General features: G+C 40.0%; 1 protein-coding gene across 1 annotated transcript in view; it reads right to left on the minus strand.

Moving 5' to 3' along the window:
- Positions 1–20,470, minus strand: part of LOC115113847 (CUB and sushi domain-containing protein 1-like) — a 494,033-nt gene that overhangs the window by 176,084 nt on the left and 297,479 nt on the right. Inside the window, exons 6-10 of the mRNA XM_029641828.2 lie at positions 19,534–19,646; positions 18,445–18,522; positions 7,941–8,022; positions 7,408–7,532; positions 410–531 (exon numbers count right to left, since the gene is read on the minus strand). Of these exons, the coding sequence (XP_029497688.2) occupies positions 410–531; positions 7,408–7,532; positions 7,941–8,022; positions 18,445–18,522; positions 19,534–19,646 (520 nt within the window). The remainder of the gene's footprint in view (positions 1–409; positions 532–7,407; positions 7,533–7,940; positions 8,023–18,444; positions 18,523–19,533; positions 19,647–20,470) is intronic.

Raw genomic sequence — 20,470 nt, forward strand, 5'->3', positions numbered from 1 at the left:
TCGCTGAAAGAAAACGATGCATTATAATGAAATGTTTCCTTAACAATGCCAATGAAGCCATCCAATGAAGTCATGGGTGGTTTGGCATCATGCAGGGTAAATAAATATACCACACATTTGTTATAATTTAAAGGTTTATGCCTCACATACTATTTTGCAATACAGAACATGTTGCCTTTCGTAAGATCTGTCCTATTGGGTCACTGTCACTATAAAATATATTTCCCTTCATTTAGAGTCAAAACATCTCTCAGACTCCATCCAAAATAATGTGATAATGTCTTGATACTCAACTTGCAAAATACTACAAAAAATGAACCATTCACCTTGCAGAGGGATTCATTAGCAAGTATATGAATGCTGATAACTCGCCGTGTTAAAGTGAAAGAAGACAATACATCTGACTCACCTTCCCATTGTCCACTGCTGTTATGACCCAGACACAGTGGGCATTATTTTCATACTGAACAGGGTAATTAGGGGACGTGATGAAGCCCTTTGGTCCTCTTAAATTAGAGCCACACGTTCTCGCTGTTGAAATCAAATCAAATACATCCATCAGAAATGAAACATTGGAAACAACAATGCAATGATACAACAGGTGATATATATCCCACAATCACACTGAGAAAGATGAGCTATTTGGTAAAGCAATAACCTCAACCAACTCCAGAAATAGACTTGACACTGCTGTACATTTTCTGTAAAACAGTTAGTCGTGGAATGCATTCAAGGTTGGAAGATGGACACTTTCTCTACAAAAATGAGATTCCATGTGTTGCGTCATAGAAAATGTGTCTGGAATCTTAAGGTTGGATTCCAGCCTTCTGAGAATCCAACCCTAAGTGGTATCCTTCTACAGTGGTATCCTTCATTGAAAGGCTGGAAGCCAATATGCTTGTTTACAAAACAGTGCCTTTTAATAGCACCTAATTACTCAAACTTTATCCGCTCCACAACAACTGAGGATTGGTGAGTGAAATCATCAAGAGGTGAAGCTGAAAATTATTAATTATGAAATCTCTGATGACTACGCTGTGCGCCTGTTAATTATCAAAGTGTCAGAGGGTTCTATAGTCGATAGAAAAAAATGGCAAAACGAGCACATTCTTCATTTACAGGTCGGAACAACAGTCTATAATTAACTAAATAATCACCTGGGATCATGCCCATCCGGGAGAGAAAAGAGCAGCAGTGTATCTCTGAGCTGGAGGCTTTGTAACTTCACATTTAATGGCTTCTACCTGTTACTTAGCTCCGCATGGAGGGGATGGTAGTGGAGAGAGGTTTGGGGGTGAGGGGGTAGTAGAGTGTTATTCTTAAAGATATTCATGGGTGATGCTGTGACAAAAAAGTGTCTGGATCAATCAGTACTTCCCAGGAATGGTGCTATGAAATTGTCAAACATGGTTAGTCTTACTTCTGGATGGTTGACATACTGCCTCATTTCATTTTGATTTATGTTATCTGGAGGCCTGTATCCTCTATGGCTTTGAAAGTTAGAACTCTGCAGATCTCAGCTCGGAACCCAAATTGAACCAGGTTGTCTCTGTCGCGACCAAATATTTACATTCCTATTTTTTGTTGCCAAAACGCAATCTGGAAAACACATTTTTATCGTATATTGATAGTAAATGTAGCAATTATATAACAAGAGAACAACATTTCAACCTTTTTCATTGTCAATAATTCCATCTGCCCATATTATTGATTAATAATATTAATAAGCTCACTGGTTTGAAACCACAAGATCAACCAAATCGGCTAAATATCACAGCTAATAACTCTATATTAAAAATGCTGTGATTGAAGAAAAATAGTTTGGAGATTAAAGTATTAAAGCATTTAGGTTCATTATCATTTCTACACACTTTCTACCTGGTTTAAGTTCAGATTGGAGTATCAGTTTAGCCACAACATGCTTTCATAAGTGTGCCACTGGGCATTTAAACGTGGAAATGTGGGTAATATTTGAGACATTGATCAATGAGCTTCCAACCTTTATTCACACACTTGTTGAATTCCCAATGTGTTACCGCTATAGTCCCCCACCCATTCTTTAACTTCGATTTTTTTGGTTGAAATGGAAACGTGAATCCAACATATCAATTATTAATTTGTAGACAAACTTGAATTAAATCCAGACAATGTCAATGGCATAGATGGCACTATCCAACCAGTATATACATCTTGATTTGATTTGATACATCTCCTTCAAATGTTGTTATTTGGTTGCATTGACAACCAAAAACAATCCAATATCCAGTTTGTCTACAAATGAATAATTAATATGTTGGATTCGCCACTCCATCTCAACCAAAAATCTAAATTAAAGAATAGGACTTAATTGAATCTATTCAAAATTTAAATGCCCTTTAAAAAACGTTTGATTTGATTTAGTCCTACACTTTAACTTAGATTTTAATATTCATGATTAACTTGAAGATTACACTTGAAAATCAATCAAAGCTTGAAACCCTAGGCCTATTTATAATGCCTATTTTTAGTTTCGTTTAACCCTGAATTGAAACAACAGCTGTTGATGACTTTGCAAATGCTATATAGGCCTAAATAGTATCATTGATGATATATGAGGACATAAGGATGATTGCATTTAATTTGCTCCGTTAAACCTACTCTTTGGAATGACTTCGATAGCAACAGTGAAAATATTTAGTTATTAAGAGAGCTCTCAATAATCATTCTCATGATAGCACTTTGGTAGAAGTCAGTGACAAATATCAAAGCTAAGCAAGGCTGGATTTGGCTAAAACCCTAGATGAGAGATCAAATTAATAATTGCAGATAAATCAACGATCCAGTAGGAGATGCTGTACAGCCTATAGTTGAAGATCAAATGTTGTTTCAAAGGTCCAAATTCAAATTAAAAAAAATATATGTATAAAACTTGTTACAATGATGACATAATCTTCTGGTTGAAGTTTCACCCTCAAAACAACAGTTTACGTTGATTACTTTTTTCAAATCCAATATATTTTCCACATTTACAGTTTGGTAGCACCAGTCTATTGTATATGGACTGCTATAAATATATTTTAATAAAAATTTAAAAAATGCTTCCCCAAATCTAAATGGATAGGGATTACAGAATTTTTTTCTATATATATATATATCTTATTTTTTTAAACTTGAATTTAGTCAGGGGAAACCCATTGAGAGCAGGATCACATTTTCAAAGGTGATAAATAGTGTATATAGCAACAACAACAAAAAACTTGTAAAAATAAACCTTTTCTGTTTTTGTACACAACATGTGCTAACAAAAGCCTACCATGCAGTCATAATAATTTTGGGAGCTCATGTGATATTCATCCCAGCTATTAACACTTCAAAGGAAGACAGCTTGCAGTTACTGCCTCTCACAGATGGCTAACAACTGCATGTCTCAATAAAGAAAGAGGGAAGACGTCTCAATGCTTTTAAATCAAGGGGATTGAATCTTGAATAGCCTTTGTAAATTCCAGGTAAAGCCATGGTAATATGAAGAATAGAGAACATTCAAGTCTTTGACCTGGGAGGTAGTAGGTAGCAGTTACATCCTCAACATATTGCTGTTCTGTTCTCCATTGCTGTTCTGGTTAGTGTTTATTGGCTTATTTCACTGTAGAGCCTCTAGTCCTGCTCACTATACCTTATCCAACTTATTAGTTCCACCACCCACACATGCAATGACATCTCCTGGTTTCAATGATGTTTCTAGAGACAATATCTCTCTCTTCATCACTCAATACCTAGGTTTACCTCCACTGTACTCACATCCTACCATACCTTTGTCTGTACATTATACCTTGATGCTATTTTATCGCCCCCAGAAACCTCCTTTTACTCTCTGTTCCAGACGTTCTAGACGACCAATTCTTATTGCTTTTAGCCGTACCCTTATTCTTCTCCTCCTATGTTCCTCTGGCGATGTAGAGGTGAATCCAGGCCCTGCAGTGCCTAGCTCCACTCCTATTCCCCAGGCGCTCTCTTTTGATGACTTCTGTAACCGTAATAGCCTTGGTTTCATGCATGTTAACATTAGAAGCCTCCTCCCTAAGTTTGTTCTTTTCACTGCTTTAGCACACTCTGCCAACCCGGATGTTCTAGCTGTGTCTGAATCCTGGCTTAGGAAGACCACCAAAAATTCAGAAATTTTAATTCCAAACTACAACATTTTCAGACAAGATAGAACTGCTAAAGGGGGCGGTGTTGCAATCTACTGCAAAGATAGCCTGCAGAGTTCTGTCCTACTATCCAGGTCTGTACCCAAACAATTTGAACTTCTACTTTTAAAAATCCACCTCTCTAAAAACAAGTCTCTCACCGTTGCCGCCTGCTATAGACCACCCTCTGCTCCCAGCTGTGCTCTGGACACCATATGTGAACTGATTGCCCCCATCTATCTTCAGAGCTCGTGCTGCTAGGCGACCTAAACTGGAACATGCTTAACACCCCAGCCATCCTACAATCTAAACTTGATGCCCTCAATCTCACACAAATTATCAATGAACCTACCAGGTACCCCCAAAGCCTTAAACACGGGCACCCTCATAGATATCATCCTAACCAACTTCCCCTCTAAATACACCTCTGCTGTCTTCAACCAAGATCTCAGCGATCACTGCCTCATTGCCTGCATCCGTAATGGGTCAGCGGTCAAACGACCTCCACTCATCACTGTAAAACGCTCCCTGAAACACTTCAGCGAGCAGGCCTTTCTAATCGACCTGGCCGGGGTGTCCTGGAAGGATATTGATCTCATCCCGTCAGTAGAGGATGCCTGGATATTTTTAAAAATGCCTTCCTAACAATGTTAAATAAACATGCCCCATTCAAGAAAATTAGAACCAGGAACAGATATAGCCCTTGGTTCTCCCCAGACCTGACTGCCCTTAACCAACACAAAAACATCCTATGGCGTTCTGCATTAGCATCGAACAGCCCCGTGATATGCAGCTGTTCAGGGAAGCTAGAAACCGTTATACACAGGCAGTTAGAAAAGCCAAGGCTAGCTTTTTCAAGCAGAAATTTGCTTCCTGCAACACTAACTCTAAAAAGTTCTGGGACACTGTAAAGTCCATGGAGAATAAGAACACCTCCTCCCAGCTGCCCACTGCACTGAAGATAGGAAACACTGTCACCACTGATAAATCCACCATAATTGAGAATTTCAATAAGCATTTTTCTACGGCTGGACATGCTTTCCACCTGGCAACTCCTACCCCGGTCAACAGCACTGCACCCCCAACAGCAACTCGCCCAAGCCTTCCCCATTTCTCCTTCTCCCAAATCCATTCAGCTGAAGTTCTGAAAGAGCTGAAAAATCTGGACCCCTACAAATCAGCCGGGCTAGACAATCTGGACCCTTTCTTTCTAAAATTATCTGCCGAAATTGTTGCCACCCCTATTACTAGCCTGTTCAACCTCTCTTTCGTGTCATCTGAGATTCCCAAAGATTGGAAAGCAGCTGCGGTCATCCCCCTCTTCAAAGGGGGACACTCTTGACCCAAACTGCTACAGACCTATATCTATCCTACCATGCCTTTCTAAGGTCTTCGAAAGCCAAGTCAACAAACAGATTACCGACCATTTCGAATCTCACCATACCTTCTCTGCTATGCAATCTGGTTTCAGAGCTGGTCATGGGTGCACCTCAGCCACGCTCAAGGTCCTAAACGATATCTTAACCGCCATCGATAAGAAACATTACTGTGCAGCCGTATTCATTGATCTGGCCAAGGCTTTCGACTCTGTCAACCACCACATCCTTATCGGCAGACTCGACAGCCTTGGTTTCTCAAATGATTGCCTCGCCTGGTTCACCAACTACTTCTCTGATAGAGTTCAGTGTGTCAAATCGGAGGGTCTGCTGTCCGGACCTCTGGCAGTCTCTATGGGGGTGCCACAGGGTTCAATTCTTGGACCGACTCTCTTCTCTGTATACATCAATGATGTTGCTCTTGCTGCTGGTGAGTCTCTGATCCACCTCTACGCAGACGACACCATTCTGTATACTTCCGGCCCTTCTTTGGACACTGTGTTAACAACCCTCCAGGCAAGCTTCAATGCCATACAACTCTCCTTCCGTGGCCTCCAATTGCTCTTAAATACAAGTAAAACTAAATGCATGCTCTTCAACCGATCGCTACCTGCACCTACCCGCCTGTCCAACATCACTACTCTGGACGGCTCTGACTTAGAATACGTGGACAACTACAAATACTTAGGTGTCTGGTTAGACTGTAAACTCTCCTTCCAGACCCATATCAAACATCTCCAATCCAAAGTTAAATCTAGAATTGGCTTCCTATTTCGCAACAAAGCATCCTTCACTCATGCTGCCAAACATACCCTTGTAAAATTGACCATCCTACCAATCCTCGACTTTGGCGATGTCATTTACAAAATAGCCTCCAATACCCTACTCAACAAATTGGATGCAGTCTATCACAGTGCTATCCGTTTTGTCACCAAAGCCCCATATACTACCCACCATTGCGACCTGTACGCTCTCGTTGGCTGGCCCTCGCTTCATACTCGTCGCCAAACCCACTGGCTCCATGTCATCTACAAGACCCTGCTAGGTAAAGTCCCCCTTATCTCAGCTCGCTGGTCACCATAGCATCTCCCACCTGTAGCACACGCTCCAGCAGGTATATCTCTCTAGTCACCCCCAAAACCAATTCTTTCTTTGGCCGCCTCTCCTTCCAGTTCTCTGCTGCCAATGACTGGAACGAACTACAAAAATCTCTTAAATTGGAAACACTTATCTCCCTCACTAGCTTTAAACACCAACTGTCAGAGCATCTTACAGATTACTGCACCTGTACATAGCCCACCTATAATTTAGCCCAAACAACTACCTCTTTCCTAACTGTATTTAATTTATTTATTTATTTTGCTCCTTTGCACCCCATTATTTTTATTTCTACTTTGCACATTCTTCCATTGCAATACTACCATTCCAGTGTTTTACTTGCTATATTGTATTTACTTTGCCACCATGGCCTTTTTTGCCTTTACCTCCCTTCTCACCTAATTTGCTCACATTGTATATAGACTTGTTTTTTTTTTTTTTTTTTTTTTTTACTGTATTATTGACTGTATGTTTGTTTTACTCCATGTGTAACTCTGTGTCGTTGTATGTGTCGAACTGCTTTGCTTTATCTTGGCCAGGTCGCAATTGTAAATGAGAACTTGTTCTCAACTTGCTTACCTGGTTAAATAAAGGTGAAATAAAAAAATAAAAAATAAATATAAGAATCTCTGTACTGTAGTCCCTCACCATTGATCACCTTACCCACCATTGGTGCGTGTCCCTCATCTCCCTTAATAACAAGATGGGAAAATGTACCAACAGAAAGTGTTGGGATGGGAAAATGGTCTGCATGCATTCACACTTACTGCGGCAGATAGGTCTGTGGTCACTCCACGCGGCCAGTGTCTCTGTCACTCTCTGGCAAGTGATGCTCTTTGATCCCTGAAGCACATAGCTGTCATCGCAGGAAAACTGGATGCTGGCTCCGACCCTATGGGAGTTGCAGAGACAAATGACCGTAAGTGATTGACTGGTCGTACAGAGCTCACCATCGACCCCTGGCCCCTCTATGCCTGTGACAGACTTCCTTCCTCTAAATATCACTGTTTTTCTCTGTGTACAAGTTCCCTACCATTCTCAAGTTTCTTTGTTTTTAATGGTTATAAGTAAGTCTGCCTCCTTAACAAACAAGTAATGGTCCTTGTTGAATTAAGGTATCTTCTTTAAGAGGGTCGTATCACCTATTGAGGGTGTGCAATTGCAGTCACTAATGGTGATGGTATAGCAGTGGGGGTTTAAAAATGCAACACAGCAGGGCTCTCGCACTGATTAAAGCTGTTCCACACAGTTCCCATTACACTGACGCCAAACCTGATAAGAGTGAAGAAAAGGCACCCACTGAAAGTCAAAGCCCATCCTCTTCCCATTCTCTGGAATACCAGGATCTGGACAAACGTCTGCTGCCATGCCACCTTGGCTCACTACAGAAAGAGGATAAAAGGTGGAATACAGAGTGGTGAGGGAAAAGAGGTACAAAACCTATTGAAATACTAGTGACAGATATAATAAAATAATTCCATAAAAGTGGTGCACCACAAGTATACTGTATATACCGGGCAGGTATGGAAAAAATACATATATATATATGTATATATATATATATATAATTATCAAAGTAATGTGATAAACTTGACTGTACAATATTCATGACTAATTCATTCATTGACACTACAAACTATACACACTGATGGTTAAAAAAAAGTTGAGTTTGCTACAGAGGCTGGGATACTTTTAACAAAGGCCCATATCGATACTCCATAAGAAGTGCTGACAAGAATCTAAAAGGTATTACACTAGAAGCACAGAGCCAGGAGCAAGAGACAGCGGCGACAAACAGCACCCTCACAATTATAGTATTAGAGCAATAAATCTCATTTCATGTTCTAACAAGATCACGCGCCATTAGTCTCAATGAAGGAAAAATATTCCCCTATCGCTGCCATTAATTCAGATGCCATGAAATAATACAAAGATGAGTCCACTCACAGTTACTGCAAACTTAGATCATTAGTAGTAAAATTGTCAATTAAAACTTTTGGCGTCAATTTGGCCTAAAAATTGCTTTCGGAATGGAAAATGCATTGATCATTGGGCATTGTTTCATGTAATACATGTCTTGAAATAAAAAGTTAAAAGTCTCTAATGACCACAACACAGACTGAGACAAATCATTACACATAATAATCTTGCATCAAACACTACACAACACCACTGGATAATATCCTATTACACTTTTATAGTTTTATATCTATTCTAATATAATACACATTACTTAATGTTAGCGTATGTAAGCAAAATGTAAGTGAAAAGTTTAAGGTAAGAAATTTGTCATACAATTTACAGAATAATGGTTGTTAAAGGAACAATATATTTTTATATTACATCGAACTGGTTTATAAGCTTTGTTTCAAGTGAAATAATTGAACAGGTGAGTCAACAGCTATAGAAATACAACAGCCTGTACAATGTTTCATCATAACATTTGTATGGGTTGCATTCAGATATGAAATATGTATTTGTGACGTGGTGAGGTTGGACCCAGGTGCAGAGAAGAGACCAGACGAGGAATCAGTGGTAAGGATAAAAATAAATACTTTACTGAGAAACAGTAGCCGCAGGATCACAGTACACTAGAAAAACAACCAACACTGTGTTTGAATACTCATACTAACCGCACTTACTGTACTATTGGTGATGTGAATTGAGTATATAGCATGCTTATTGGTCATAGTATTGATATCGTTAGTATGCCAAATTTTCCCGGATGTTAATGAACTTGAAATTGATGTTATTTCCATACTTTAGGGCCCATAAAGCAATTGTTCAGGAAATTGAAAATATGAAGCCAAAGTACAACGAGAGCAGATACAAATTCATTGCTTTGAATAATTATGACAAATGTTCAAAAATGTTGATCAATGTAATAGAGTAATGACTTTTCAAATAAGTTACCTTACCCGTTATGTTGGCTGACAATTTGTTAGCTACGCTGTCCTTACGAACCACTTAGCATATCATCACAGCAGTATGTACCGGTATGTTAGCTCGCTACCTAACGTTAGTTGGCTACTTATAGATCAAACTTGCCAGTATATTAACTATAAGCTATCTAACTACCTAACGTTTATTGACTTTATTATTCCCGTCATTCCTGGCTTAGCTAAATGGTATCGTCGGTGTGCGTTCTCAATGGACATTCGGGTGCTTTGTAAATTCGTTCTGGCTATCTACTTCGATTTCAGAGCACTCTCGTTTGAGTTTACCAGGGCGAACAATAATGAATTTACGAGCGCTCAACACCCGTTGAATGTGGCCGGTGTCAGTAAACGTTGGCAAAAAAAGTGTAATTAAATTGTAGCCAGCAGCACAGTCACCAACGTTCTGGATAACATGAAAACTGCCTAACCAGCTCTGCTAGGGCGAGTAAAATGATCAGTGGTCTCATTTGCGTCTGGAAGTAGCTAGCAAGCTAACCAATGTTAGCTTGAGTGCTTGACTGCCGTTGTAAGGTCAGACCGCTCAAATCAACCCTACTCTTTGGCCCGAGCGTCCAGTGTGCGCTCCGAGAGCGAAACGCTCTGAATTTACAAACGGACAATCTGATAACGCTAAGAATTTACACACCCGAAGTCGTAAAATGTCTAACAAGTAATTTGTTATGCTAACTAGCTAGCAAGAGGTTGCATAGCAACAGCATCAACTTCTGGTGGACAGGTGAAGAGCTAGTACACTCAACTGAAAGCATACTGTTCATTTACAGTACACTAAAATGAACTAATAGTATATACTCATTAAGTATGTAGTATACAGTATGTTTGTATGGGTATTCGACCACAGCTTATGTCTCGAAAACTCACTCAGGAACCGACCTCACACGGTAAACAACTCAAGCTTCTGCAAAGGACCACAGAAAACACACGTGTTTTAACACGGACACAATCATGAATTAATAAGACACACCTGAGTCCAATAAATGTCTCTAGGGCGGTCTTTGCCGCCCTCTGGTGCCAGGAGGATCCATGAATGTATTTCCAACTTGTGATGACAGGAGCTTTAATGGTTTACCGCTCATGGTAATTAGTGTTGTAAAGGGAGGGTATATTACTGGAAACTTTCAAAGTTCAGTAAATTTTTATAACTTTCAAGGAATATATGGAATTTTATCAGATAACATCTAGTGGCCGTTTTGGGTACTTCAAATCATCACAGGTGTCTCTAATTATCTCTGGCCCTATGTGTGGCCTTATCACATGTAAAATATACACTCACCCAGACAGTTTATTAGGTACACCACACTGTTCATGAAAATGGATCAATCCTACATACAGTGAGTAATGTGGCCATGGCTTGCTATATAAAGCAGGCAGACCGGCATCGAGGCATTCAGTTACTGTTCGATTGAATGTTAGAATGGGCATAACGAGTGGGCTAAGTGACTTTGAGCTTGGTATGATCTTCGGTACCAGGGACGTCGGATCCAGTACCCCAGAAATGTCCTCCCTCCTGGGCTTTTCACGCACGACAATGTCTAAGGTTTCCCGAGAATGGTGCAATAAACAAAAAACATCAAGTCAGTGGCAGTCCTTTAGGCAAAAACAGCTCATTGATGAGAGAGGTCGAAACGTGTGTGCAAAACGTCATCTCGGAACACACAACTCGTCGATCTTTGTCATGGATGGGCTATTGCACCGGGTTCCCCTCCTTTGAGCTAAAAGTAAGAATTGAGGAGTGGAAAAACCTTGCCTGGTCCGATGAATTGTCATGCTGATGGCAGAGTCATGATTTGGCGTAAGCAGCATGAATCCATGGACCCACACTGCCTGGTGTCAACAGTATAGGCTGGTGGCGGTGGTGTACCGTTGCATGATGCCATTGCGGCATAATGGAATAACATCCCTGTGGAACGTTTCTGACTTGTAGTATCCACGCCCCGAAGAATTCAGGCTGTTCTGGAGGAAAAGGGGCGTCCGATCCAGTACTAGATGGGTGTACTTAATAAACGGTCTTGTGAGTGTATAAAATAATTTAAGAAAATATTATTTGAAAATAAAAATTGAATGATAAACCTGTAAAACATTATCCTAAATATAAACCATATATTTTAGTGAATAAGTGTTTAAAATGAGGGTTTCTGCATGAAATATCCATAATATTTTTGTACACATTTGTATTTATTTTACTATGTAAATATGTCTTTGTTGGAAATGTTTTATTGCCAAACTGGTGACAGTTGTGAAAAAACTAAACATTTGGAAGTGTTGCAGAGTTAATTGGAAATAATGCAATTCTTTTCACTAATTAGGCTATTTTCTCTTGAACCATATCGTCTATCCACTAGAAACCCATGGACAGTATGGACACACATAAAAAATGAATGCTATATATGAATATGAAATACAAGTTATTCAAGTATAAATCAGGTTACACACAATTTTATCTCACTCTGTTGAAAAAAAACTGTGCAAAAAGCTGGGCCCCCCCATTCCTTTTGATGTACTGCATAGTAATCCCAGACTACAGCATCCTTTCATAACCATTTCCATGAGTGAACGCTCAATATACAGTATGGTATTGGTTTAAGTTACAATTATTTTCTATGAAAGATCAACATGCTACATGCGAAATGGCATATTGGAGGTTACGTTCAGAGTATTTGAGAACATATTAACCTTGTCCCATGAAATCCAATGTAATAATTTATAATGCTAATATGTTCATTTCAAGCCAAGGTCAGAGAATGTGTTCATGGATTTGGCAGCATGGACAGCCAGTGCTACCCCTTTTGATAAACTGTCATGTCTTTCTGTTTGATGCTGACTTCAAATGTGATCTCTGTTTATTGCTGATATCAGTTTGTAAAGTTACAGATCAAAGCTTATGTCCAGCTTACAGATGTGAATTTTGCACTAACATATCTGTTTCCTGTTCTGCACAATGATCATCCTACTCCACATTTTTGTGTTAGGACTATGGTTTGAAAATTAAAAGGATCATGACTTCAATTTCATACTAATTTAACAAAGATATTTTGGTTTGTCAGCTGTTTTTTTGCAGGTAATTTTTAGCAGGGAGAACTACAACTGAAAATTTCTGTTCCCTCTCATAGCCTCCACATTTCGACTTCTCTAGACTACTATTATAATGAATGATGAGCTCACATAGCTCACTTCTGCTGCGAAAGGTAAACTTTCCACTCCATCTTTAATGACTACTATCATTAAAGATCCACGGATGACTTCGTTAAGACACATATTTGAGTACTGTTAACAATAACAAACTGAACTTTGCTCCAAACATAGATACCAATTTGTAAAATAATTTAATTTGAGAAAAGTATTATTTATTTCATTCATATTATTTCATTGTAAATTGAATTACAGTGACTCTATTTTATAGATTTAAAAAATCTCTTGTAACCTTTTGCATGGCTGCCTAGTTTGGGAATTTGAAGTGAAAATAAATATTTGGAACAGAATTAATAGATTGTGATGGTATTCAGTAAGGTCATCAGAATACTGTACAACAGATTTCTCTCAGAAATATTTACCTAGCAAGTTCTAGGTAAAGCCAAGACAACTTTAGATAGTGACCAGTGCAGCTTGAATATAGAATTATAATTTCTTCCTTCGTGCTGTAGTTGTATACTACCTAAGGTTAAGTGCAAAAGAACAAAGAACTCTTTCATCCCACATGCAATCAATCTGCTAAATTTGTGCAGGTGGAGGTGGTTCTACTGACCAGTATGTGCAAACCAAACCAAAGAAAGGGTAATGAATTCCCACACTCTATTGTATTCTCACAGTTTATTCGACACTTGATGGTAAACACAGGCTCCACACTGTGTAGATAGGTGGAATTTTCATCCAGTGAAAAATGTGAAGAAACCACCTTGGTGATGGATGTCAGTCATTTTTCCAGCCATCAACAAAATTGACCAACAAAATTGTCCATTTCAATGCAGGTAAGAATAATTGAAATGTAGCTGCAGTAATTAGACGTCTTGGAAGATAGTACGAGTAGGCTGTCTATACATCCGGGATTTGGCCAGAACCCATAATTTGACACCTCTTCTCCTTAAATGAGCACCATGGGATCTTTAATGACCAGAGTGAGTCAGGACCTGAGCTTAATCCCTCATCTAAAAGAGTCTGGTGATGGTGATAATATGCATAACCCTGTGTATGAATGACCAAATACATTTTCCTTTGCAGAATTTAGGCCATTAAGAGTTACAAACTTTGTTAATAATTGTCTGTGCTTGTTGATACTATTCAAGTATATAAAGATGACTTTTTCCATGCACTGCATTATGTTGCATTGTTGACAAGGTTGCCTTACACCAGCGTCACAAAATTGTGTTTTCATAATTGCTATTTGTTTATCCATCCAGGACCTAATATCACCATATACCTGAGATTCAAATTCCAGATTGCGCATGGTGCCTCACTTTTGCAAAATCAGCCATTTAGTAACAGTAATTGCAATAGAACATGCTTTGTGAAGCTTAGCATGGCGCACATCACTAATACAATTTAATGTGGTGTTCACCAGGGGATTGTTTTTCCCCATACTATTATAGATAGCATCAAGGGCATGTTTTGGAAAACACATTACGGAAATTGGGCAAACATTAACGCCAAGCAAACACTGCTTGTTGGATAATGGTTTGTATGTGTGTGGATATGTGTGAAAATGAAAATCTTAATTAATTACGCACATAATTATGTGTGATACTCATAGTGGTAATGTCCAACTGATAATCAAACATTTTACCACTTTTGGATAAATAAATATGAAAAACAAATACTATGACCTCAATTATATGGAGACATTTCTTCCCTGGATACTCAGAACAGTGTTACTAGCAAGGTCTGAAATACATTTTGGTCCAACACCCAGTGTGAATGAAAATATATCACTGGCTTTCTTGTAACAGCGTTTCAATCCAAGGTGGTCATTCATCAGGTCAAAGAGATTGCATGTGCATGTACTGTACATATCCATAAACACATCAGAAACTACCTGATCACCATGCATATGTGACAATAGTGCAAGTACGAACTTGGACCCAGGCGCAGAGAAACACAGCAGGCAGAGGTAAGGGTAAATCCAGAATATTTACCTAAGGTCTTCATAGCAAAACAACAAAGCAACGGCACACTAGAAAACTGAACAAAACCTGAGCAACTGGCCTAGTCCACAAAGGAACCTAAATAGTCATCAAGTAGGTGATCCCAATAAGCCCAATCAGGGTCACCTGGATACTAAAGGAAATCCAAGGGTGCTCTCCAGTGGCAACCACAGGTAGTACACTTCAGGAAGAAACCCTTATCTTAACTCGGGCTGCGATGACGGTTGGCCTGTCGTTGAACCTGAGCTGAGGACCTCAGGAGAGCTGACCGAGGCCTCTTCCAGGTCCAGCAACAACGAGAGATAAGGCGTTGAACGGAAGGAACCGTCACTTCAATCTCCTGATCTGGAAACAGGGGGGGCTGGTAACTGTACAACACCTGGAATGGTGACAGGCCAGTGGAGGAACACTGGAGAGTGTGGTGTGCATACTCCACCCAGGTTAAGGAAAGCGCTCCACAATAACCAGGATGACCGTGTCCCTCTGAGGATGGAAGGCACGTGATGAAATCCATAGAGAGATGGGACCAGGGTCGAGAAGGTGTTGGCAGTGGATAAAGAAGCCCCAGAGGCTGCTGACGAGGAGTCTTGTTCCTGGCGCATGTTGGACAGGCAGCCACAAAGGTCAGAGTGTCTGCCTACCAAAACTTCCTCCTCAAAAACTCTAGCGTTTTCTGCCCTCCCGGATGAGAGGTGAGATGCGATGAGTGAGCCCACTGAAGTACCTTGGACAGTGCCCCAAGAGGAACAAAAAGTATTTTAGGTGGACAGCCGTCTGGAACTGCCTCCCTACCTTGCGCTTCCCTCACTACAGTCTCTATACCCCAGGACACCGGCGCGTGGATGAGCGACCAGGGGATGATGGATTTAAGCGGCCGATCCTCACTGGAGCTAGGGAACTGGTGAGAAAGGGCCTCCGACTTGACGTTCTTAGACCCCGGACAGTAAGATAACGTGAATCTGAACTGAGTGAAGAAGAAAGCCCAACGAGCCTGTCGGGGTTGAGGCGTTTAGCCTCCTGGAGGTAGACCAGGTTCTTGTGGTCAGTCCAAACCGTGAAGGGATATGAGCGAAAGAAGCTCCCGATTGCCGACATCATAGTTCCTCTCCGCTGGAGTGAGATGCCTGGAGAGGAAGACACAGGGATGGAGCTTTTGGTATTTCACCGAGCGTTGTGACAAAACTGCCCCCATGCCAACGTCAGAGGCATCCACCTCTACCACGAGGGGAGAGAAGGTTCCGCATGAATGAGAATGGGTACAGAAGAAAACCGTCGTTTCAGGCGTTTGACGCGTTCCGTAAATCCAATTTAGAGAAAACCGTAGCTCCGTGGAGTCTCTCAAAAGCTGATGACATAAGAGGAAGGGGATAACGGTTCTTGATGGGAATGTGGCCCAGTCCACAGAGGAACCTAAATAGTCATCCAGTAGGTGATCCCAATAAGCCCAATCAGGGTCACCTGGATACTAGAGGAAACTCAAGACTGCCCTCCAGTGGCAACCACAGGTAGTACACTCCGGTAAGAAACCCTGACCTGTGAAAGCATACATCAGACTGGGTGGATTTAGTACATCATTTAGTATATCTGGGGCGGCAGGTAGCCTAGTGGTTAGAGCGTTGGACTAGTAACTTAAAGGTTGTAAGATTGAATCCCCGAGCTGACAAGGTAAAAATCTGTCGATCTGCCCCTGAACAAGGCACTTAACCCACTGTTCCTAGGCCGTCATTGAAAATAAGAATGTGTTCTTTAACTGACCTGCCTAGACAAATAAAATAAGAAAATAAATCTGTCTAATAAAATCTGTTAGGGGGCATATTGATATTTCCACGTATAGTATACCCCCTAGGTAATAAATAGCAATCATGCAATATGATTCGATATTAACATTGATCATTGACTTGAGAAACTATTCACACCCAATGACTTTTCCACATTTTGTTCTGTTAAGGTCTACACACAACACCCCATAATGTCAAAGTGGAATTATGTTTTTAGACATGTTTACAAATTAATAAAAAATGAAAAGCTGTAATGTCTTAATTCAATAAGTATTCAACCCTTTTGTTATGTTAAAATAAGTTGCATGTTCACAATCTGTGTGCAATAATGGTGTTTAGTATTAATGACTACCCAATCCCTGTAGCCCACACATAGAATTATCTGTAAGGTTCCAAAGTCAAGCAGTCAATTTCAAGCATGGATTCAAATAACAAAGACCAGGGAGGTTTTCCTATGGTTAGCAAAGAAGAGCACGTTTTGGTAGATAAGGAAAAAGAAAGCAGACATTGAATATCCCTTTGAGCATGGTGCAGTTATTGATGTTACACTTTGGATGGTGTTTCAATACACTCAGTCACTACAAAGATATAGGTGCCCTTCCTAAATCAGTTGCCGGAGAGGAAGGAAACCACTCAGGGATTTCGCCATGAGGCCAACAGTGATTTTAAAGCAGTTACAGAGTTTAATGGCTGTGATAGGAGAAAACTAAGGATGGATCAACAACATTGTAGTTACTCCACAATACTAACATACATGACAGAGTGAAAAGAAAGAAGCCTAAACAGAATAAAAATATTACAAAACATGCATCCAGTTCGTAATAAGGCATTTTAGTAATACTAATAGCAAATTGGCAAAGAAATGCACTTTTTGTTCTGAATACAAAGCCTTCTGTTTAGGGCAAATACAACACAACACATCACTGAGTACCACTCTTCATATTTTCCAGAATGGTGGTGTTATGAGTTGCATCGTGTTATGGGTATGCTTGTCATCGGCAAGGACTTGGGAGTTTTATAGGATAGAAAGAGCTAAGTACAGGCAAAATCCTAAAGGAAAAAAAGTCTGCTTTCCAACAGACACTGGGAGACAAATTCACCTTTCAGCAGGATAATAACCTAAAACACAAGGACAAATATACACAGGAGTTGCTTACCAAGACATCATTGGATGTTCCTGATTGGCCTAGTTACAGATTTGACTTAATTTGGCTTGAAAATCTATGGCAAGACATGAAAATGCCTGTCTAACAATGGTCAACAACCAACTTGACAGAGCTTGATGAATTTGAAAGAATAATGGGCAAATATTGTACAATCCAGGTGTGCAAAGCATTTAGGGACTTACCCAGAAAGACTCACAGCTGTAATCACTGCCAAAGGTGATTCTAGCATGTATTGACTCAGGGGGTTGAATACTAATCTAATCAAGACATATTAGTGTTCTATTTTCCATTAATTAATTAATAATAATATTAAAAAAGTGTTTTTCTTCTGCTTTGATATTACAGAGTAATTTCATTCATTTTAATCCCACTTGGTAATACAACAAAATGTGGGAAAAGTCAAGGGGTGTGAATAATTTCTGAAGGCACTGTAACTGTCAAGTAATGGACACATACAGATGGCATGAGTTTTTTAAACAAAGAGGGCTTATCCAAACCCTCCAGTAGACTCTAGTCCCAGAGATGCCAATGTAGGTGGAGTTTAGTAGGATGAAAGATCAATCAACTTGACTTAACTTTGTAAGAAAGACTCATTTGTTTGACTCTGGTACAACTACCAAATCCTAAAAACTTATCGTAAGTGTACATTTCTTCACTGTTTTGGACTGCCTGGGGAAAGACAACCCCTTTTAAGATATGCTTGATTTTAAGATGATTACAATTCTGATGTCTGTAAAACTGCACCTCAGCTTATAAGAAAGTACTTACAAACAGCATTTTTGTGGTTTGTGTCTTTGCTTGGAAGCAGTTTCACCCCTCTGGACTTCAGCTCAATTGCCTTTTTTACTGTTGGGGAGAGAAAGTCGTGCACATCATAATCCATTATGTAATTAGCAAAACACCCTAAGAGCTCAGGCTGAAAGAAAATCTGTGTCACAACATGCAAACAATTCTGTGAGATTATTTTGCTATAGAAGGACCCCCCCCCACGCCCGCCTCCAAATATACTTTGAAGCTGGCGTTTACTGGAGAAATTCACAAGCAGAGATGTCAAGCTGTCCTCCAGGTGATTGCAGAGGGCCAGCATGGTGCCAATGTGCCCAGGCCACCGCGCAATTATTGGGGCTGTATTATTTAGTCTTTATAGATCATCCAACTTCAGAGGAGTCCTTTGTTGTGCAGGGCAAGGGAGGGCCAGCTTGTGAACAGTGGTGGCTACACTTTCACCTAACACCATTGGGCTCAGTTCCCAGCAGGCAGTGCAGTGAATGAGTAGCCTGCGTTAGTGTCAACAGAAGCCAATTTGGATTTCGATATGACTCGGAATCTAATCTGGTAATTATGTCATGCAGGGAAGCCAATTAAACCCTGAGAAATCTGAAATAGGTTCAATGTGAGTATTCTTTTCTCCATATGACTTCATCCCCTCGCCAGGTATTAAGGGGAAGTATAGTAATTTTACCGGACAATATAACACAAATGCTAAATAATAGGGGACAAAAATTCATGTGGGAGGGAAAAAAGTTGCCAACTATTTTTAATGAGAATGGGCTTCGTATCCAAACTCTTTTAGGCAGAAGTACCTGGGGCTACACTTAGTAACTAAGCCTGGAAGGCCTCAAGTCATGTTGCACTTCGTCAAACTCCATTTAACAGGCAGAAACCAAATAAATAACTATGCATACACCTGCAAACCGTATGCGGGCAGAATCCAGGTCAGGCCAAGATGTCAGGTTTAGCAGAGCTCTGGCAGAGCGTGAAAAGTAACGTGATGTGAAGGAACTCACTGCCAATTGCACTGACGACTGCCTGCAATGGGAAGGGTTCTATCCCAACCCTCTGACACTGACCCCTTACCTTGGTACTGGGCACTAAATCCTTTCCGCCGATGGTTGCTGTCTGATGTGAAATGCAGCCGTAACCAGTTCTTGCTGCTGATGACAGGGGAAGGTATATTCATACCGGTCAACCTGGAAGACAATATGATTCTCAATTCAGCAGAGTGACCCAAAACTTCCATCAAAAGGACACTCAAAGTAAAACAAATGGGGTGCTTTTAGTAACAATAGCACATCTACACTGCATGACTACTGGAATGATTACACAATGGGTTAATTGGAAGGAATGCTAAGAGTACATACCAAATCAAAAGTTTAATATAAGGACATTTGTGTGAAAAATCACACACATGGTTTACTCTCAAGTCTAGCCTGATTGTTTCTAGCCCAAAGAGTTATGCAATGCCTACTCAATTTGCCAGCTGTGTGTTATATATTTTGCAGGGTTAACTTTGCTGCTCTACCCCATTAACCTCACAGATGCCTTGAGTAAGCACACATTTTGATATGGCTGTATTGCTCTATTCCACAGTTTTTAAAATTACTTTTCCTGTTGAAAAACAATATCCCATGTATAAATACACTAATTTACACACACTTAAGGGTAAAAAATATGTTAAAGAGCAAGTGCAAACTTTCAAGGATTCTGATGGTGCCCTCTGATGTCATCAGCCTCCCCCTTGCTTGAGGAACAATACAGGAGCAATAGAAAACAAAATAGAAAAGGGTCAACTGAAAAATTGTTACCTGAACCCAAATGAATGAAACCCTTATCAACAACCTTAGACATTTCAATACGGCGTACCAACAAATATATACAGTTATCTTTCAAATCAATCTTTACCCACATCATAGGAAACTTAAAGATGAACTGCTATCTGTATTTCACTATCATAGCACAGTCTTTATGGGAAGCAGCTTTGGTGATGGAGTGAGTCGCTGCAGGTGAAGCAATT

This window comes from Oncorhynchus nerka, linkage group LG28, assembly GCF_034236695.1.
Source record: "Oncorhynchus nerka isolate Pitt River linkage group LG28, Oner_Uvic_2.0, whole genome shotgun sequence".
NCBI lineage: Eukaryota > Metazoa > Chordata > Actinopteri > Salmoniformes > Salmonidae > Oncorhynchus > Oncorhynchus nerka.